This window comes from Schistocerca serialis, chromosome 4, assembly GCF_023864345.2.
Source record: "Schistocerca serialis cubense isolate TAMUIC-IGC-003099 chromosome 4, iqSchSeri2.2, whole genome shotgun sequence".
Taxonomy (NCBI): Eukaryota; Metazoa; Arthropoda; class Insecta; order Orthoptera; family Acrididae; genus Schistocerca; species Schistocerca serialis.
The window spans coordinates 145,695,448-145,718,558 of NC_064641.1; the positions used below are offsets into that span (position 1 = coordinate 145,695,448).

At 41.4% G+C, this 23,111-nt stretch overlaps 1 protein-coding gene across 5 annotated transcripts in view; it reads right to left on the minus strand.

Annotated features, from left to right (window-relative positions):
- LOC126473733 (CCR4-NOT transcription complex subunit 7) overlaps positions 1-23,111 on the minus strand; it is a 130,258-nt gene that overhangs the window by 37,592 nt on the left and 69,555 nt on the right. For all 5 annotated transcript variants that reach the window (XM_050100982.1, XM_050100980.1, XM_050100981.1 and 2 more), the window contains one exon: positions 4,670-4,784. In XM_050100982.1, coding sequence (XP_049956939.1) covers positions 4,670-4,784 — 115 coding nt within the window. The remainder of the gene's footprint in view (positions 1-4,669; positions 4,785-23,111) is intronic.

Sequence of the window (23,111 nt, forward strand, 5' to 3'; positions counted from 1 at the left end):
TAAAATAACTGATGATGGTCGAAGTAGAGAGGATATAAAATGTAGACTGGCAATGGCAAGGAAAGCGTTTCTCAAGAAGAGAAATTTGTTAACATCGAGTATAGATTTAAGTGTCAGGAAGTCGTTTCTGAAAGTATTTGTATGGAGTGTAGCCATGTATGGAAGTGAAACATGGACGATAACTAGTTTGGACAAGAAGAGAATAGAAGCTTTCGAAATGTGGTGCTACAGAAGAATGCTGAAGATAAGGTGGGTAGATCACGTAACTAATGAGGAGGTATTGAATAGGATTGAGGAGAAGAGAAGTTTGTGGCACAACTTGACTAGAAGAAGGGATCAGTTAGTAGGACATGTTTTGAGGCATCAAGGGATCACAAATTTAGCATTGGAGGGCAGTGTGGAGGGTAAAAATCGTAGAGGGAGACCAAGAGATGAATACACTAAGCAGATTCAGAAGGATGTAGGTTGCAGTAGGTACTGGGAGATGAAGAATCTTGCACAGGATCGAGTAGCATGGAGAGCTGCATCAAACCAGTCTCAGGACTGAAGACCACAACAACAACAGTCATCTTAGAGGCCTTGCACACGAAATAAAAAGCGTAAACAGTGAAGTAAATGCCTCAGGTTTTATTAAACCTGGTGCTCATCTTGACCAAGTGCTTTCAACTGTAAACAATATTTCTCGAAAGACAATGAATGAAGACTTCATTGTAATATGTGGTGGTGCAAATGACGTCGCACACAACAATGGTTTGCATGCTGTTAATGCACTAAAATCTGCCCTAAACCATCTAAATGACTCAAACGTCATTGTTCTCGATATTCCACACAGGTATGACTTGCCTCAATTCTCGTGTGTAAACAGGGCAGTAGCATATACAAACAGTCAATATGCAGAAATTTGCAAATGTACAAATGGTCAACGTGCAACATTTTAGTAGAGATCTTTACACCACTCACGGCCTTCACCTCAATCGGTGCGGAAAAAGTCACTTAGCGTCCATTATTTGTGAAATCGTCGTAAATGCTAGGAACAACGTATACTCAAAACACACACATTCGAAGAATGAGTGCTCCACAACACAAGAAGACTGCAGGAATGAGTATAGACAGACGACATTGGACAAATGGCTGCTGAAAACACCAGGTAAAGCTGATTCTTCGCAGGCTCCCAGTACATGGAAACAAACCTACTTGAATAAATGGATAGTGAAAAATACCAAACCCACTCTGTCAACTGATATTTTTTTTTTTTTAGGGATAAATGTATAATTGGTTCTGGCAGCGTGACACGTCCATCAAGCGTTCAACAATCCAAACTCACTTTCAAATTAATTCAGCAGAACTTTCAAAGTCTTCGCAATAAGCACAACGAGTTGGATACCATTGCAGCAATTGATAACCCTGATGTTTTAGTTATAAGTGAACACTGGTACACAAATGAGCTAATTAGTGTATGTAAGCCACTTTCCATGAACTTTTGCTCTGCCTTCAGTGGAAAAGAGAAACGTGGTGGTGGGGTAGCTATGTTTGCAGCCAGTGATAGTAATTACAGTGTAATAGATGTAAGTGCTTTCAGCATTGAGGGTGTAATAGAACTAGCAGCAATTAATTATAAGTGGGGGAAAGAGAACTTAATTATTATTGGCCTACACAGACCTCCATCTGGTAGCCTAGATAGTTTCTTTGATGTTCTTAATGACCTGCTTGTTGACATTGACAGTAAACACTGCAATAAAAATGGCTGGGTTAACATAATACTAACTGGAGATATAAACATTGACTTGCTGTCCAATGGCTCTATATCTAAAAAACTAATGCTAATATTAGCTCAATTTAATTTAACATTTCTGATAAACGAGCCCACTAGAGAGGTCAATAGTGTAAAATCATGCACTGACAACATTATAATTAACATGTCCCACTTTACATGCAGCGCATCAGTTCTGAAGCTTGCCATTTCTGACCACCACGCAGAACAGGTATTGATAGAAGCTGAAAATCTTCATGTCAATAGAAAAGAGAAACAATATGTGACAAAAAGAATGACCAATGATGACAATGTTAAAGATTTCAACAGTTTGCTAAAAAGCTTAAAATGGGGTGAAAAAAACAGCATTACTTTCAGTGAATTTTCATCAGATTTTTATTATTGCTTCAATGTCTCATGTCCAGAAATGACCTTTACAGTAAATGACTGCAAAAAGATACAAAAAAATAACTGGATAAATCATGAAGTAAAAACAGCAAGAGAGAAACTTAGACTTTTCCAGTACGCAATGATAAATAATAACAATAATAATAGACTAAAGGTAGAATTTAAGAACTATCAGGATTACTGTAAAGATCTTCTGCTAGAAACTAAAAGTAAATACGTAGCCACAATGTTAAGAATCTCTACTAACACAGGTTTAGCTGTTTGGAAAGTAATAAATAGCTTTAGGGATTGTAAGGACAGATCAACAAGTGATTTTACTATAAACCATAAAGGGCATATCATGAAATGTTAATGTCAGATTGCAAATGTTTTTAATGAGTACTTTTCTTCTGTTGGAAAATCTGTCAATGACCATTTTAAGAATCTTCAGCATAGATATAGGGGCATTCCAATCAAACAAAGCATATACTTGGCCCCAACCAATAACAAGGAAGTCAAAAACATAGTAATGTCATTAAAAAATACAAAATCAGCAGGCTATGATGGATTGTCTATCAGTACACTGAAAAGATGCATAGACAACATATCTGATGCCATGGCCACAGCAGTAAATGATGTAATTGCATCAGGTTGTTTCCCAGATAGTCTAAAGACAGCACAAGTAACCCCGATTCACAAGAAAGGTGATAAATCTAAAATTGAAAACTACCGCCCCATCTCAATCTTTCCTGCATTTTCTAAGGTAGTTGAGAAAGTTATTTATACTAGACTAATGACATTCCTGAGTCAACACAATTTAATATTTGAAAATCAAAATGGCTTTATGAAAAACAAGTCAACTTCAGTAGCTGCAGCACAATTAATAGACAAAATAATAACGGCCATAGAGAACAAGGAGTATGTAACTGGAGTGTTCCTTGATCTAGAAAAAGCTTTTGATTGTGTCAACATCACCATATTACTTGACAAGCTGTGGAACCTGGGTATCAGAGGAACTGGCTATGAGCTAATAAAATCGTATATGAGCAATAGAAAACAATTTGTCTTGCTTAAAACAAACAGTGGGTCTTACAAATCTAAAATTACTGATATCAAATATGGAGTGCCTCAAGGTTCTGTCTTGGGACCCCTTATTTTCTTGATTTATGTCAATGATATACAGTATTGTTCTCCTAACTGTACAAAAATATTGTATGCAGATGACACATCAATAGTGTGTAAACACAAAGACTATGAGAGTCTGGAGGTACAGTGCAACAGTGTAACTAATGAAATAGTCAAGTATTTTAATGAAAGCCATCTAAATGTAAGTGCTTCAAAGACTGCAATGATGGAACTTAACACAAGGAAACAAATAGAATTTGACATGAAATTATCCATAGGAAATTACATTGTAAAAAAGGAAAAATGGACAAAGTTCTTGGGAATTACAATCCAGGACAGCCTCAAATGGGACATGCATATTGATTCCTTAGCATGAAAGCTGTTGAAGAATGTGTGTGCTATAAATATGATTAGCAAATATTGTAAGGACATGGGTGTACTAAAAACTGATCATCATGCTCTATTCTCATCAAACTTAAACTACGCTGTAGAAATATGGGGTGCAACAACTCAAGCCAACCTAAGTACATTATTAATACTACAGAAAAAAGTTATTAGAATTATTTGTGGTGCCAAACCTCGAGAATCATGTCGGAACCTGTTCCCAAAATTAGGTGTGCTTACCATTATAGGTGTGTACATATTGAAAGTTATATTGCTTGTGAAAACAATTAATCCAAATTTCAACTGTGACCTGCACCAATATGATACAAGGCAAAAGTTCAGATACCATGTAAATAGCCACAGAACAGCTTTATATGAAAAAAATGCACTTCATGCTGGGCTGAAGCTAGCCAATGCCCTACCAAAAAGTCTCACAACCCTTCCTGCTAACAAATTAAAAGATCAGCTAAAAAGAATTCTAATTGAAAACCCTTTTTATTCCCTAGACGAGTATTATATCTGTATGAAAAGTGCTTCATAAGTATGTCAAGCTCATAGTTTTAAGTAACCTACAACTAATATAATGTTGATAAAAACAATATTTGTAATATCGTGATTGTATACTACCAGATGTAAAATCAATCAAAATGTAACATTTATTAATACAAACAAATCTTTTAGTTTGTAATTTATAAACTGACGTATTCAGAAGAATAATCTGTATGATGTCCTGAAACTGTATTATTTCTAGGGATTGTATCTGATTATTCAATGTTGAATAAATATTATTATTATTATTATTATTATTATTATTATTATTATTATTATCTGAATCTAATAATACATAAGTCTTCATATTAATTATCAGTGTAAAATCTTTGTGAATAATTTATTATAGTGCTCATTTATCACTCAACATACAAAGTACGATCAAAACAAAATATAACATAGCAGAGTCTCCAAGTTATTAGTAATAAAGCATTACTGGCAAGAAAATATTACTCATAAGAACCTATAAATTACCTTGACGTCATATACTGTTGGAAAATACAGCCTCAGAAGATCAAAAAAGTCACTCTCTTCATGAGGTAGGTTCTGATCTGTAAGCAGTTTTAAGAGGTAGCCAAAATCATACCCACTGTGGAGAAAAAAGAAATAGCAAAAATGAGACCCACAACAGATACATGTTTCTTACATTAAAAAATCAATTGTGTCACAAATATTAGTTCTGTAAATATCAAAACAATTCATTTCAAAACTCTTGCAAGATACCAAAGCATGTATCAGGTGCTAGAATACTAAACATAAGGTGCATTCAAAAAGAAACTAGCAAGAGGCTGTAAAATGAGAACTTCTAAGGGGATCCTAATGCCATTGCTTAAGGAGGAAGATGGGGTCCCCTGTAAGTGTTCTGAGGCCTGAACCTCACTGCTAGAGGGACAAGGGCCACATCCACTTCATGACAGAATGAGCACATGCACACAACAACTGTCTACTGCACTCAGTAGTACTGAAAACATTGAAATGGAGGCGTCAAAAGAAGTGCAGAGGGATTAGTGTGTTTCTTGATACGGAAAATACCTTACAGCAGAAAAGAAAATTCATCAAAGAATGGCAGAAGCGTATGAAACGCATTGCATCTTCACTGCAAGGATCAAGGCATGGCGTAAGTGATTCAAGAAAGGACGGATGTCGTTGACCAATGATGGACAATCTGGAACACCAAACTGCATTACCAATATCATTGTCTGCAAATTGGAAGCCCTCATTATTTAAGACTGGTGAGTTACAGTAACAACCATTGCCCTAGAGGTCAGATTGAGCACCAAAATTATGATTGGCACTTGTGCCATTCTTCGATGAATATTGTGTTCCCGTCACTTTTTCACTGTAAAGAAATGCTCTGTGCACCTTTGCTCTTCTTTTGAAGCATCTGTTTCTCTGTTTTCAGTACTACTAAGTGCAGTGGACAGTCAACAAGTGCACATGTTCACTCTGTTGTCATGTAAGTAATGCACCCATGTCCCTATAGAGGCGAGCCTGGGGCCTCTGTGCTCTTATAGGTACCTCAGCTTCTTCCATAAGCAACAATATTACTATCACTTCTGTGGTTTTCATTTTAGAGCCTCTAGCTCATTTCTTTTTGAATGCAACTAATGTATTACAAAAGAAAATTTTAGCATACTGAATTAGCTTCCAGCAACATCTGAGGTACAATTGAAATTCAATATGAAAAGTGCCCATCATTTAGAGATGCATAGTGACACTGCATATCACTTTTCACAAAAATCAAACCATGAAGAGTAAACAGTATCAGATGCAACATATGAAGTGACACAAGTGGATTCTGCTCTATCACTGACCAATTTAGGGCACAGGTTGTAGGTACAGCTCATAACAAGATATCATGGTATGTCTTTGGATCACTGACTTTGCAGTTAAGTATCAGACTACAAATATAAAGGTCCACATTCAATACTGAATTAGCAGAGGGTAATAACCTGTAGATGTGAGCAATGTAAAGTTAAGCTGTGGTTCAAAACAAATTTTAACTGTAGGTCTCTCATAACTGGTTGGCGAAATGAAATGATAATGACCATGTTGTTGATGATGATGATAATGACTGTAGGGTGCTCAACAGCATGTTTATCAGCATTCTTGATGAACATAAATTAATGCCACACAATGTCAACATCAGTGAGTGCACAAAGAGCAGATATTCGGGATGAGTCAAACCCTGCCACCCCCCCCCCCCCCCTGCCCCTTTCTCCTCCTCCTCCTCCTCCCAGTTTCTACCAATGGCAACACTGCCCAACAAAATACTGTCTCGGGCAAAAAATTACTCTGGACAAATGGACCTAAAATGCATAAGAGGTTACTTTCTAGATAAAATAATTAATATACTAAACAAACAATAAAAATATGTGTGGCTGCGCATCACTATGAGTGCTCAAGTACACATTGCCACAGTTAAAAACATTATGGGAGTCTCTAAAACAAAATGTGAAAACATGACATAAAATTAGTAACATAAAAGCACCAACTCTTCCTAATGTACATCTGTCTCACTGACCTACAATACAAAAATATGGGGAGTCAAACAAGCATTAAAATCTACTTGCAAACTACTTAAGGAGGAGTCACGGTTCCTCAAACGATCTTGGATTGTCTAAGTGACTGGGTGGCTAATTTAAATTTCCAAAGTTTATTTACCCTCTTGCATGTACCCATGACTGTCTGGATGAAGATAGCAGTCATGTGTGCATTAGGTGTGCTTGTTTGTGTGAATGTGTGTATTTTCTTGTCTGAAGAAAGCTTTGGCCGAAAGCTCAGTGTGTAACAGTCTTTTTGTTGTGCCTGTCTGCAATTCAACCTGTCGTCTTCACACTGAGCAGCACTCTATCCTTTTCATATTATTTGTGTCGTTCCCACTAGTGACATAACTGGCTGCAGGGACATCTAGTGTGATGTCTTTGAATTTTTGACATATATTAGTATTCCTGTGCTTACAGCCACATCACAGTTAATTCTAATGCGCCCCACTTCCCAACAGAAAGGCACCTCTTTACCTTGCTTCTGCAGAGAAAACAGGGCACCCTGGATGTTCTGTACGAGATTCTCTGGATTCTCTGCAGTGCTATGACTGTTGTAGCAGGCGAGTGAAGTCTAACCTGCTTGACAGTCATCAGGATTACATTTATCTTGGCACTGCACCCTGAAATCTGCTGGTAGCTGAGATCCTTAGACATTGTCTATGAAAACCATTTAATAGTCAACGAAGTCACCATGCTTGGTACGATCTGTAAAGCCCTGTCTGCCGTTAGAATCCTTTTCTAAAATACAAAGGAATGAATGCTGGTGGACAAAATCTGCAATATGTGCTCCTTTATCAGCCAAGGTGGCAGCTTGCTTCAACACAGAGAGAACCTTCATATCTGCTTAATTGTTCTTTCCTAAAACCTGTCCGACCCAAAAGCTTGACAGCTCTGCAACTCAAAGGCAATTCTGGCCTAGATGCTCTATTGGATGATGAGCAATAATGATGGAGACTGGAGATTCTTCAGCCACCTCAGCTTCGAAGACACGTTACATGGTCCTGCCCGATTGCAAATAGTGGCTCACTAGCTTTGACCCAGAGGCTAGGGATGGGGCTTCTTTTGTAAGTCTCTGATAACAGTCTGATGCCTCTACGTGGTGCACTTTATCAAACACCTTAAGCTACAAACTTTGGACTGAACTATGAACAGTACATTTTAAGGTCCTAACATAAGGTAACTGTGTGAGCCATTGATCAAATGTGATACCCAGGAACCTAACAGATAGAGTAAAATGGAGAACTGTGCCACCCAATCATAGTTCTGGTTCCTTAAAACTTGTGACGGATACAATTAAAATAAACACATACCGTTATACCTGTTGAACACTTGAAACCAGTATTTTGTGTCTCAACCCTCTAGTCTCTGAAGCATCATCTGTAATGGACGAGTTGTAGATGCAAGACAGGAGTAGGAGGAGGAGTAAACTACAAAGCGTCATGAAACAAAGAAGTCTCAACTGGACTCTTCACTGCACTGTTGTTTGCAGAAAGGTAGGTGTGTGTGTGTGTGTGTGTGTGTGTGTGTGTGTGTGTGTGTCTACATAGTGCCATATGATTTTTCAATAGCAAGAACTATCCCCAATGATTTCTTCTGTACAGGAGAGCATCCTGTAGAGCCACCTCTAGTAGTCAGGTTATGTAAGAGAATGATACTCCCTCATGCCCTATTTGAAGTGTGTAATGAGTTTCTTCCTTTAACACTCATTCTGCTGGCAATTCACCATCCCATCTAGAGTCCTTCCTTCACAGCTTATGAAAGCAACTGCTTGTGAAGATATTATCGTTCCCTGATTTTAGAAGAGGTATCATAATGGAGAGCCTCCGCAAATACCCATATAGGTCCTGTGGCCACGAGTTGCCAAAAAGATCAAGGAGGGGTTATTTTGATCCTTTGCACAGTTGACACAATATGCAATACATAATAGCATCTGGTCTTTGGGCTGTATCCATAGCAGAAGACAAGGTGTTTTCTAATGCCCACACATATAAGGTACAATTATATTCTTCAGAAGTGTCTGAACTCAAGTCTAACTGCACCCACTCTGAAGTGTCATTCAAATGTAAGAAAATGGGATGTGGCTGAACACGCAGCATTCATGTTTCGAAGTACAGGGTGTTTCCTAGGGCATTCTGAGGTATTTAGTATGAATATCTCATCAGTTTTATGGCTGACACTTGTAACATGACCTACACAGTCATTTATGCTTTCTAAACCTAGCTAACTGGCTATAAAACATTCTGTTTGCTCTGTTATTTTGTCAGCTTCCTTTCATGGTCTCTTCTGTACGGAAAGTATGCCATGATCTGAAATGCATTGCTCGAGCCCTGTCTTGTCTTCTGATAAATGAGGCTCTCGTGAACTCAATCCCTGGGACAGGTGCAATCTGAATCCCTGATTATGAGATGCACATCAAAATGTCCAAGAATTAAGAAAGGGTGGGGGAGTTGTCATGTTAGGTTCACAACACTCTCTTTATGAAACAGATCATGGGGTGGGAAGTATCCAGCAAATATGGTGATTTTATGTGCATATGGATAATAACTGCTAATGCTGGCAAGCTATGTGTGAGGAAGATGTGCCTTGATTCATGTTAATAATATTTAACAACTCTTCCCTCCCCCTTCCCCTCCTCGTTCTGTTTCCACTAAAATAATCTTTCCATAGAGACATAATGAAGAGGTTCCTAGCACACGGGGATAGAAAGATTTTGAATATTTTTCCTGCAAAGAGGACAACGTTCAGGACGGAGCCTTGAGGTACCCTGTTCTCCTGGATACTGGTGTCCAACAAGGTCAAACCCACACGTACCTAGAAAATTCTGCCTTTAAAAAATTTCTGAAGGAAATGGGGCACATGGCCGCAGTAGCCCCACATGTATAGAGTACGGCAGATACCAGTTCTCCAGCTGGTATCATAGGCTTTCTCCAAATGGAAAAACACGGCCACAGTCCGGTATTCCCATGGAAAACTGTTCAAGTCATACATTGTCAAAGTGGGAAGATGGTCAATTGTAGAATGGCCCACTCTAAATCCATATTGTGCACTGGTTCCTCCTCACTTCCTACCCCCGCCTTGGAGAATCACTGTCCACCACCTCTACAACAACCTCCAAACCACCTCCACATCCCCTCACAGCTGACAAACTACAGACAGACTACATTTATCCACCCTCCAAAACTCCCTCCCACCATCACACGGGATCCGGAACCTAAACAAACCCGTAACACAGTCATGAACCTTTCCTCCAGAAGCCTTCACCCCACAGAAACTTCAGTTCTTTGTCGTTTCTAAAGGCCTCACCTTTTGCCCCACTCCCAAATTCAATCATGCAGGACTTGTTAATGACCATCTCTCCTTCTTCTGGTCCTTACAGTGGAAACAGTTTTTCACCACCAATCCTACCAATTAGTCTCAACCAAAGGCCAATGTTGAACCCTGCCTAACTCTGTTCACTCCTCCATCCAACTGTGATCCACCCCCACTGCCACCAAATCGTCACTTGTTAACTTTCCAAAATTTCTTAACCTCGAAACTTGCCTCACCATCATTCCCCAAATCCCTCAACATGCAAATTAACCTTACATCCGCATAAAAAAACCACAGTCCACCATCTAAAAAATGATCCCGACCTTATAATCCTATCTGCTGACAAAGTCTCCACCACAGTTGTTTTGAACTACAAGGACTACCTGAGATCAGATGTCAGATTCATCCACCTGCAAACCCTGCCACAGTGACCCCATTCCAGAAATCCAGCGGGATCTCCAGTATCTTGTCAAATCCTAAGGCCCATCCCAGAATCTCTCCCCAGTGTCCATCTCTCTGCTCACCCCTATTACTCCCCGCACTTCTATCTTCTACATGCTTCCTGAAGTCCATAAACCCAACTACCCAGGACCCCCTTTGTGGCCGGTTACCGTGCTCCCACTGAGAGAATCTCTGCTCTCATAGACCAACACCTTCAACCTATTATCCCTCCAATATAAAAGATACCAATCATTTCCTCCAGTTCCTGTCCCTTACTCACACGGTGTCCTGCTTGTCACTATTGATGCCACTTCCCTTTACACTAACATCACAAATGCCCATGGCCTTACCGTTACTGAACACTACCTTTCCCAACACCCGATGGATTCCAAACCAGCAACCTCCTTCATAGTCGCAGTGACCAACTATATCCTCACCCACAATTACTTCTCCTTTGAAGGCGTTACTTAAAAACAAATCCAGCATACAGCTGTGGGCACCCACATGACACCATCCTATGCCAATCTATTCACGGCCCATCTACAGGAGTCCTTCCTAAACACCCAGAATCCTAAATACCTCACCTGGTTCAGATTCACTGATGACCCCTGTGCGATCTGGATTGAGGGTTTGAACACCCTATCCACATTCCTATAGAACCTCAACAACTTCTCCCCCATTTGCTTCACATGGTCCTACTCAACCCACCAAGCCACCTTCCTACATGTTGACTTCCACCTCAAAAATGGCTACTTCAATACCTCCGTCCATATCAAATCTACTAACCACAAACAATATGTCCAATCAGAGAGCTGCCACCCTTTCCATAGAAAGAAGTCCCTTCCATATAGCCTAGCCACCCATGGTAATCCCATCTGCAGTGACAAGTGGTCCCTCTAGAAACATACGGAAGGTCTCCCAACCTTGTACAAAAACATATCTTCCATGCCTTATCTTTCCAGCCTCCCACCACCTCCCAAAGTCCTACCGTCTGGCCACAGAGGAGTATTCTCCTTGTAACTCAGTATCACCCAGAACTTGAGCAACTGAATTACATTCTCCGCCTGGGTTTTGACTACCTCTTGTTGTGCCCTGAAATGAGGAATGTCCTGCCCACTATCCTTCCCACCCCTCCCACAGTGGTATTCAGCTGTGCACTAAACCTACACAATGCACTCATCCATCCCTACACAACCCCTGCTCCCAACCCCTTACCTCATGGTTCATACCACTGTAATAGACCTAAATGCAAGACTTGTCCCATACATTCTCCCACCACCACCTACTCCAGTCTGGTCACAAACATCACCCATCCCATCAAAGGCAGGCAACCTATAAACCAAACATGTGATCTACAAGCTAAGCTGCTACCTCTGTACTGCATTCTATGTGGGTATGACAACCAACAAGCCATCTGTCCGCACGAATGGCCACTGACAAACAGTGGCCAAGAAACAAGTGGACCACCTTGTCACTGAGCGCAGTGCCAAACATGACATTGTTCATTTCAATGACTGATTCATAGCCTGTGCCATATAAATCCTTCCCACCAGCACCAGCTTTTTGGAATTGCACAGGTGAGAACTTTCCCTACAATATATCCTACATTCCCATAACCCTCCTGGCCTCAACCTTTGCTAGTCAATGTCCTCTCTCATCCACCCCCTTCCCTGTTCCAACTCTAGCATTACACAGCCTTCATTCCACCACCATTTCTATCAGCAATTTATCGTAGATCGCTGGAAGAATGTAAAGTACCTAGCGACTGGAAGAAAGCGCAGGTCGTTCCCATTTTCAAGAAGGGTCATAAATCAGATGCGAATAATTATAGGCCTATTTCGCTTACGTCAATCTGTTGTAGAATAATGGAACATGTTTTGTGTTCTCGTATTATGACGTTCTTAGATAATACAAATCTCCTTCATCATAACCAACATGGATTCCGCAAACAGAGATCATGTGAAACTCAGCTCGCCCTATTTGCCCAAGAAATTCACAGTGCCGTAGACACTGGCGAGCAGATTGATGCCGTATTCCTGGACTTCAGGAAGGCATTTGATACGGTTCCGCACTTACGTTTAGTGAAAAAAATACGAGCTTACGGAATATCGGACCAGGTTTGTGATTGGATTCAGGATTTCCTAGAAGAAAGAACACAACATGTCATTCTTAACGGTTCAAAATCTGCAGATGTAGAGGTAATTTCGGGAGTACCGCAGGGAAGCGTGATAGGACCTTTATTGTTTACAATATACATAAATGACTTAGTTGACAACATCGGTAGCTCCGTGAGGCTATTTGCAGATGACACGGTTGTCTACAAGAAAGTAGCAACATCAGAAGACTCGTACGTACTCCAGGAGGACCTGCAGAGGATTAATGCATGGTGCGACAGCTGGCAGCTTTCCCTAAACGTAGATAAGTGTAATATAATGCGCATACATAGGGGCAGAAATCCATTCCAGTACGATTATGCCATAGGTGGTAAATCATTGGAAGTGGTAATGACCGTAAAATACTTAGGAGTTACTATCCGGAGCGATCTGAAGTGGAATGATCACATAAAACAAACAGTGGGAAAAGCAGGCGCCAGGTTGAGATTCATAGGAAGAATTCTAAGAAAATGTGACTCATCGACGAAAGAAGTAGCTTACAAAACGCTTGTTCGTCCGATTCTTGAGTATTGCTCATCAGTATGGGACCCTTACCAGGTTGGATTAATAGAAGAGATAGACATGATCCAGCGAAAAGCAGCACGATTCGTCATGGGGACATTTAGTCAGCGCGAGAGCGTTACGGAGATGCTGAACAAGCTCCAGTGGCGGACACTTCAAGAAAGGCGTTACGCAATACGGAGAGGTTTATTATCGAAATTACGAGAGAGCACATTCCGGGAAGAGATGGGCAACATATTACTACCGCCCACATATATCTCGCGTAATGATCACAACGAAAAGATCCGAGAAATTAGAGCAAATACGGAGACTTACAAGCAGTCGTTCTTCCCACGCACAATTCGTGAATGGAACAGGGAAGGGGGGATCAGATAGTGGTACAATAAGTACCCTCCGCCACACACCGTAAGGTGGCTCGCGGAGTATAGATGTAGATGTAGATCATACCAGTTTTTTTACTTTTCTCCTTTTCCGTTACCCTCCCCCCTTCCCCCGCTCTCTGTCTAACCTCCCGACTGCACACAGCTGCCCTACCCTCTCTCCACCTTGTCCTTGAATGCTCCCAAGCAGCACATCACTGTCTGCCACTCCTACCCCACTGTCCCCTCCTCCTCCCTGCCCCAGCCACCTCCTTACCCCCACCCAGTCGCCACTCCCACCATGCACTGGTACTGCTATTCACTGTGTGGCATCAGTTGCCCGAGACTGCAATCATGTGTGTGAGTTGAGTTTGCATGAATGTGTGTGTCTGTCATCTATTTCTGACGAACACCTTACTGGCCGAAAGCTTTATCTGTAACAGTCTTTTTGTTGCGCCTATCTACGAATCAGCATCTCCGCTATATGGTGAGTAGCAACTTTCCTTTTCATTATATTGTTATGTTTCATCAGCTTGCAAACACTGCTGGTGAGAGAGAGAGAAATGGGGTGGTAGTTAGAAAGAATTACTTTGCCGTTACCGGGCTTAGGTATGAGTACGACAGTAGCTTCCTGCCTGCATCTGGGAATGTGCCATGTGCCCAAATGCGACTGTACCTACTAAGGACAAAATGCTCGCCCACAAGAGAAAGGTCCTGCAACATCTGAATGTGATCATTATCTTGCCCTGGAGCAGAAGATCGTGGTGGAGTGAGACCATGGTCTAATTCCCTCATAGTAAAGGCGGCATTGTAGCATTCACGATTTTCAGAAGGGAAGGACATCACCTGAGCCGCCTCCACTCGTTTCCGAGGAAGAAAGGCACGGTGATACAGGGGGAGCTCGAAATCTCTGCAAAATAGTGGCCCAAGGCGTTGGAGATAGCAACAGGGCTGACAATGACACTGTCTGCTATAGTCAGGTGAGAAATCAGGAAATGGACAGAGCCAATGGAGGTTGCCCCACATGGTGGAAGAGGAAGTGAAACTGTCAAAAGAATTAGTAAATGAAATCCAGGTAGCTCTTCTTTGCTATCCTGAAGAATGTGATGACACTGCACATGCAACTGTTTATGAAGAATACAGTTTGCCATCATAGAATGGAGGCTACGAACATGGAGACCATGTCTCCACATGTGAATCATGATGCGGTAGGCCTCAGTTTACCAGAGGACTGGAATACAGCATGGTAAAGATGAAGTGTGAGAAATGGAACGTTCTGCAGTAGTAAGTATAACATTCATACGATACTCTACCTGGTCACCACAACTGGAGCAAGGATGGTACTGTAAGTGCTGGATGGTAGAATGTACGGCTTTCGACTAGCCAACAACTTGCAAGCTCCACGGTTGAGTACTTTTTCCTTCAGATGGATCTCCTGGACAGCCCGCTCTGAGATATATAGGACCATTCGTGGGCTAAGGCAACATGGTTGCCATTACAATTTATAAAGAGGGGAGAAGCAGGTGAGCCATCACCTCATGAGCAACTCTGCCACAGTTAACACATTTGATCATGTTTTGACATGACACCCACAAGTGGTTACAATGTTGACACTGGTAGCAATGTATCAGGTTTGGAATGTATGGTCAGACCGTGATTTCACAGCCTGCCTTAATCTTCGATGGAAGCACTACTCAATCAAATGTGAGAAAAAGAGAGTGTAGACACTACTTTTGAATTAACCTTTTTCATTACTCAATGGACCACAGTGGCACCCTGATCAGAGAGACAAGTTTGGATTCCTCCTTCGGTCAGACCATCAAGCAGAGTGCAAGTAACACCACATGAAAAATTCAGTGTACAATGAGCCTCAACATGAACAGGACAGCTGTGAAAAGAGCAATGCTGTAAGCAGCTGCTAGATTTGAAAATCACACCTTGTCTTCAGAAGCAAAATCCCATTACATAAGTGAGAGAAGGATTTCACAGGGCCTGCAATTGCATCAACACTTTTCTGAATAATAAACACGCTAATTGCAGCAAAGGATTGACATCGTTCAGTATGTGATACCACAAGCAACTGAGGAGCAGCTGGGAGAGTCTTTGAATCTTTAGCCTTCTTCTGTTTACCTTTAGTAGACATAGAAAAAATGGTTCAAATGGCTCTGAGCACTATGGGACTTAACATCTGTGGTCATCAGTCCCCTAGAACTTAGAACTACTTAAACCTAACTAACCTAAGGACATCACACACATCCATGCCCGAGGCAGGATTCGAACCTGCGACCGTAGCAGTCGCGTGGTTCCGGACTGAGCACCTTAACTGCGAGACCAGTAGACATAGACTGAGATGGTGATTGGTCATTGCAAAAAAAAAATCCCCCAAGATTGCCACAACATCGATGGCTTTCCAACTGGGGCTCCCTCAGAGGGGGCCTCATCTGCCTTAGGTGACTGTTCACACCTCAGGTTACACTTCCTGAACTCCTGACAGAGGGACCAACTGGCAGTTGGGAAGGTAACAGCTCAAGTAATCACTTCTCCCCAGACCTGGGCTGTTCCAGGAGGCACGCGCAAATCCTACCTGACCACCCAAGGCTGGGAATTAGGCATTACCCTGTCAGCTGTTACACATCAAATGTGTTGGCTGGCCTTCAGGAACACACAGAGGAGAAGGAGGAGGAACAATGAGAAACCTCAAATGCTGAAGTGGAGGAAAAAGAGAATGAAGAAAGAAAGAAAGAAAAAACAGATGAGGGACTGTTCTGATGTCCGGGTATCCATACTTTGGAGTGCATTCCCGAAACTATCCAATACATGTTTCCCACGGGAGAGGAAAAGGAATAGATGGAGGATAGTCATGCAGCACGGAAAGGAAAGAAGTGCTGCAATGGCTGGGGTCCCATGGAAGCCAAGCACGAATTCACCAAAGAGTGGTGAGCCCCTTGGGACTACACACGATTCTGATAGTCACCTTCAGCTCATTTTTCTTTCTTCACTATAAACACAACAAACTTTGATGCACACAGGATGATCACCTGAACAATTTACACACTTTGATGGAAACATAAATAATTAATTTTCTTCATGTGTCCTTGATCAATGTCCAGCACACATCCACAAATACCTTTGTCCTTATAACCAATAGTTATATGTCCAAACTTTTGGCATTTACAACATCTTGTAAGGCTTTATATACTCTGTTAGCACAGGGACTTAACATAAATACCACATTCGTATCCCATCCCCCTCCAGTCACCTGAGTATTTACTTTCCTCATAGTGTTCACCTCTGTGACGCTGAAACTTGACACTCCTTTCACTTATTATGTGGCTTTGATTCCCATGACATAATTAACACTTTGCTGAAAGTTTGTTATCTCAGGCTCTGGTTTTGTTTTTTGTGAAAAAAAATCACAAACATGCATTGAGATGTGAGCAGGAGCACTATCGTGATGTAATTTTCACGTATGGTTTCGCCACAATTCCAGTCGTTTTCTTCAGACTGCTTTATGCAAATGGCCAATAACTTTCAGGTAGTACCTCATGTCAGAACCTTAAACATAGAAGCACACAAAGGCTTTGGTGTCTTATTGTCTCAGTAGAAAGATCTGCCGTTCAGACGTGCCCAGTATACAGTTTATAACTGTACTCGAGAACTGGCAAATGTGATGAACTGTGATCATTCCAATATCATGCAATATTTGCATGCAATGGTGTACGTTGAAAAATCTAGTGTACACCTTCCGCATGCTCTAAGCCAAAAACACAAAAGTCAGCAGATGGTCATATGTGAACCTCTGGTTGCTCGTCATGAATAGCTATCCTGTATCGTTATTGGTGACAAGAAATTGTGTCATTATGCAGACATAAGGAAAAGGAAGGAATGGTTGAGCCACACAAAGCAGCAACTTCCTGTACGAAGACCTACATGCATCCATGAAAGCAAGTGTTATACATCTGGTGGAACAATGGAGTGGTATATTACAGGGTGACACACAGGAGACGGACGGTTTTGAACTGCATAGTACTGAGGGCGCGGTGATGGGAGGTGGTCGTGGTGGGGGATAGTTCTGATCCACACAAGACACCGTTTCATTTACTCAGTCACTATGGAGCAGTGGGACTTGCAACGTTGAGTGTTTGTCTATGACAGTTTCGTGAAAAGTGGTGAGTCTATTATTGCTGTGCAGCGTATTGTTTCGTGCACGGTTTAATGTCAGTCGACATGGAGCTGTTCCAAGCTGTAACACAATCCTCAGATGGGTGGAAAACTTTAGATCAACTGGAAACATACTGGATAAGAAGCGACCTGGCTCGAGATGCAGAGTAACGACACCAGAAAATGTTGAAAGGGTAAGACAAGCGGCAGTCAGAAGCCCAGGACGGTCAGCTAGACATCATGCACGTGAGTTACGAATCAATCGTGAATAGGTTGGACGAATTTTGCATAAACCTTTTTATGGAGGACTTTGAGGAGAAGGCACTCGAGTCGCTGAATTTAAACCGAAAGTCTTCTGGCGTTACGTGGATGACACATTTGTAGTTTGGCCCCATGGAGAAGAAAAACTGGCAGGATTCTTAAAACATCTGATTCCATTCACAAGAATATTCAGTTTACCATGGAGGTCGAAAAAGATAGATGTCTGCCGTTTCTGGATGTCCTTGTCAATCGTAGAACCGATGGATCTTTGGGCCACTCCGTCTACCGGAAGCCCACACACACAGATCTGTATTTGCAGGCGACAAGCTGCCACCACCCTGCACAAACCATGGATTTGCTGCGTACTCTGGTGCACCGGGCACATGTGGTATCTGATAAGGACAGCCTTCCTAAAGAATTAGAACATTTGCAATCCGTCTTCAGGGGGAATGGATATTCTACACGCCAAATCCGCAGAGCTGTAACAAAGAAGAAATGTAAAGAGAAACAAGAAGAAGAAGACAAAGAGGTGGTCAGGTCCAGGGCGTTTCTTCCGTATGTGGGTAACCTCTCCTCTAAGATAGGAAGGATTTTAAAGAAGCATTGTGTTAAAGTGATCTTCCGACCACCTACGAAAATATCGGCTTTGCTTGGCTCTGTGAAGGACGATCTGGGTCTGAGGAAGGTGGGTATTTATAAGATCCCTTGTCAATGTGGCAAATCCTACATTGGCCAAACTACTCGCACAGTACGGGAAAGATGCGTGGAGCATGAGCACCACACACGTTTACTACAGCCCAACAAATCAGCCATAGCAGAACACTGTACTTTGACGGGACACTCCATGGATTATTGTGGAACAAAAATTTTAGCGACAACTAGATCTTTTTGGGAATCCATTATTAAGGAGTCCGTGGAGATACGATTGGCAAAAGATCTTATTAATCGAGACGGCGGCTTTCAGATGGATAAAGCATGGGATCCTGTAATTTCTTTAATCGCTTCACAGAGACATGGGTCTTCATTTAGTGTGACGGCTGACGAAAATTGATTTTATACTTTCGACTACCGCGCCTCAGCTGCGCGAAGGCGCTTTACGACAGATAGCGCAAATGTAGGTACACCACTACGCATGCGTGGCCCACTTCTGCTGCAGAGCGCGCCAAATTAGATAGGGGGCGCGGTATTAGCCTTCACTGCGCAGGCGCCGCCGCGCCAATTTTCGGTATATATAGAACGACGCGCACCAGTAATCTTCAGTCTCGTACTCACCTGAAGATGGCTGCATGTTTGTTAGCTGAAATATCGTGCCAAGATGTCAACGTGATCCGGCAGCAAGCCCGAAATATGATGGACCAATCATTACGGCGGGAAAACTTCAAGATACGCTTCAATGACAGTTCTTAAGACGCATGTTTCCTGGCCGGATTATCTCACGTTTTGGCAATGTTCCTTGGCCTCCCAGGTCACTCGACTTGTCAGTATGACTTTTTTCTGTGGGGGTACCTTAAGAACTGTGTCTCTAACCACAAACCATGAAATTTGGACGAGTTGAAGAATGCAATCATGCAAGAAATTGCTGCCATCCCTGTAGAGATTTTAGTCCCTGTGATGGAGGATTTTGAGAAGAGACTTGAGTCCTGCATTCGAAATGATGGTCATCACCTTGACGACATTATTTTTGACAAATAACTTTGTTACCTAAAAATGGCAAATAATGAGCTTTGATTCTGTGTAAATAAACATGCATTAATTTCATTAAAAACCGTCCATCTCTCATGTGTCATCCTGTATGAACTGCTTCCCCAGGTGACATTTACTGTCAACAACTGAGACATCTCACAAACGCAATCCAAGAGCAAACACCACAAAGAGTGCGTGAAGTGTTAGGCTACAGCATGATAACACCTGCTTGCATTGTGCTAGACTAACAAAAAAACACTGCACATGAATTGGGTTGGGAAGTTATTCTTCACCAACCTTATTCACCTGATCTTGCGCCCTCAAATTTTACCTTTTCAACTTCCTTTTTCGGATGAAAATGCACCCTGAATACGTCTCAACAATTTTTTTTGTCTCAAAACTGCATGATTTTTACAGTCACGGAATCTATAAGTTATCCCAGAATATGCAGACTGTTGTAAATAGTGAATGAGAATATATTATTGATGGCTAAAGTCTCTGTTATAATATACATATAAAAGTTTATTGTTGTGTTTAAAAACTTATCGAAAAACACTACGAATTTATGCACCAAAGTAATACAACTGCATGTGTTTGTGACACTTTTGGAAGAAAAGAGGCATGAATGTAACAGGCACACTTCAACTAAATAGGAAGAATGTATTCGATTCCTTGAAAATCGAGACTCAAGAAAGGTGAACTTAGCACAGTGTGTAATGGTGCTGGAATGGATGGATAAAAAACAGGTGGCCTTTACTTCAACATTACATAACAAAGCAGTTATTTAATTTTTGTTTGTTCGCCAGTACACGTCTACAATAAAGGTACACATTGAAATCCCAACACCACAGTGCTGTAGCACATTGTTAGAGGAGTTAAAACTGCACAGCCCATTGGCTAGGTGGAATATCATGCAGTAACTCACTTTCAGCAGTAATAAAATTGTTACAGCTGTCAGGTCAATTCAGACGGCTTTTTCAACTGTTTTCCCGACAAAGCTGCACAAATTCTGCTACTGCTGGAAACTAATTAGCCCACGATATTTCACTTCATGAATGGACTGTGCCATTTTGTCCGGCGTGCTATGGTATTCTGGTGCAAGTATTTCTCAGCAGTCACCAGGAATGCAGACACGAGCCTGCAGGTACAAAAATTAATAATATAACCTTATTTTTTGAGGTAATAACTAAAACGTTATGACAACTTCTCGTAATCTAATACTTATCCACTTACAAGGTGTGGTCCCATCAGTGGGATGGACTTTTTCAAATCATCCTAATAGTGATGTGGGTTAGGGTTTCAGGTATCATGCTCTGCAGCCATCCACCTCTGTTGGGTCCCATTTATGATTAATCAAAAAAATCTGAAGTTTTGCATGATGTTCTACTGCTTCAAAAATGAAAACATTACACATATTGGGTGCATAATGTAATGTTTTACCATAAAGAACAGAAAAGCAAAAGGTTCTGGGTTCAAATCTCGTCAAGTTCTTTTAAATATTTCATTTTTAAATCTTTATCAAAATGACTTTGTTCATTATTTCTTTTTTTTCCCTTCAAATAACTGGTTTAAATGTGTGATTGTGTTTCTTTTCCTTTGGCACATAATTTTAATCACCATATTAATATTTCATTTGCCATAATTTTTCTTCCTATAATTCTTTTTCCCCTTATAATCTTTGTTAATGTGATTTAATTGTCGTTCTGTATTAACCTCAATTTAATTTCTTCCATAATCTTATATTTTTGTCTCTGTTACTGCATACATCATCATTATCATTACTACTACTACTACTACTACTACTACTACTACTACTACTACTAATTTTGCTCGAGTTTCGTTAAATTTCTGTGTGTTATTTCGTCCACAGTGCAATAAGAATTTATGTTTTAAATGTCTGTTTCAAGACTGCCATCCAAAAAATTTACATCTTGCAATAAAAAATACATTATTGCAGATTCACTGTAAATAGACTATTTTATCTTTTGTTTTTTAACCAAAATAGATTAACATTTTCAAATGTTTAAATCTTATGATAGATCAAAATAACTACATTCACAGGCACAAAGATTCCAAGTGGAGACAGAATGGTAGGAAGAAAAAATGAGAGTGAATGAAAAAGTTAATACTTGGAAAGAGATAGAGGGGCTGGCCAGTACTTACCTCAGCTCAGTACAGCCGATAGATACACAAAAAACAGAACCGAAAATTTACGTTCCTAGCTTTTGGAACAAATGTCCCTTCATCAGGGAGGAGAGGGGGGGAAGAAGGGAAAGTAGATTCAGTTACTCACAACCCAGGTTATGAAGCAACAGGGAAAGGAAAACAGGGAGGGTAGCAAGGATGGAGGCATGGTTGTCAGAGGGAAGCCAAAGACATTCTACTGTAAGTACTGTGCCAGCTTCAGACCAAAGAGGATGCATAAAGAAGTAAAGAGGTATATAGTATAGAGATAAACACAACTATGTAGGATGAGAAGATGCGTGAATGGCTAAAAAGGAAAGGGAAAGAGGAGAAGACTGAAGAGTCCCTCACTAGGCCTCACAACGGCTTCCATAGACTTACTCACTCCACCTGAGCCACGTATCCCTACCTTCTACCTATTACCCAAAATCCACAAAGAGAACCATCCTGGCCGTCCCATTGTGGCAGGCTTCAAAGCCACAACAGAACGTATCTCAGCTCTGGTAGACCAACACCTCCAACCTATCACCCGCAGACTCCCATCCTACATCAAAGACACAAACCACTTCCTAGATCGCCTCAAATCCATTCCCACTCCTCTCCCAACTGAAACCTTTCTTGTCACCATAGATGCTACATCCCTTTACACAAACATCCCACATACCCATGGTCTCTCTGCCCTTGAGCACTACCTCTCCCAACGCCCACCCGAAGAGATCTTCCAAAAACCTCGTTCCTTATCACACTTACCAACTTCATCCTCACCCATAATTATCTCACTTTTGAAGGCCAGACCTACAAACAAATCAGGGGAATGGCCATGGGAACCAGGATGGCACCGTCCTATGCCAACCTCTTCATGGGCCCCATGGAGGACGCTTTCCTGAAGACCCAACAGCTGCTTCCCCTGGCGTGGTATAGGTTTATAGATGACATCTTTGTGGTCTGGACTAATGGTGAAGAAACACTCCTTAATTTCCTCCATAACCTCAGCTCCTTTTCAAATCTGAATTTCACCTGGTCCTCTAAAACCCAAGCCACCTCCCTGGATGTTGACCTTCATCTTGTTGAAGCTCACATCCACACCTCTGTCCATATCAAACCCACAAACTAACAACAGTACCTTCACTTTGATAGCTGCCATCCATCCCACATCAAACGCTCTCTTCCCTACAGCCTAGGTATTTGTGGCAAACGTATCTGTTCCAGTGACGAATCCCTCAACAATTACACCAATAACCTAACCAGTGCTTTCCTCTCCCGCAACTATCCTGCAGACCTTGTCCACAAAACAGAT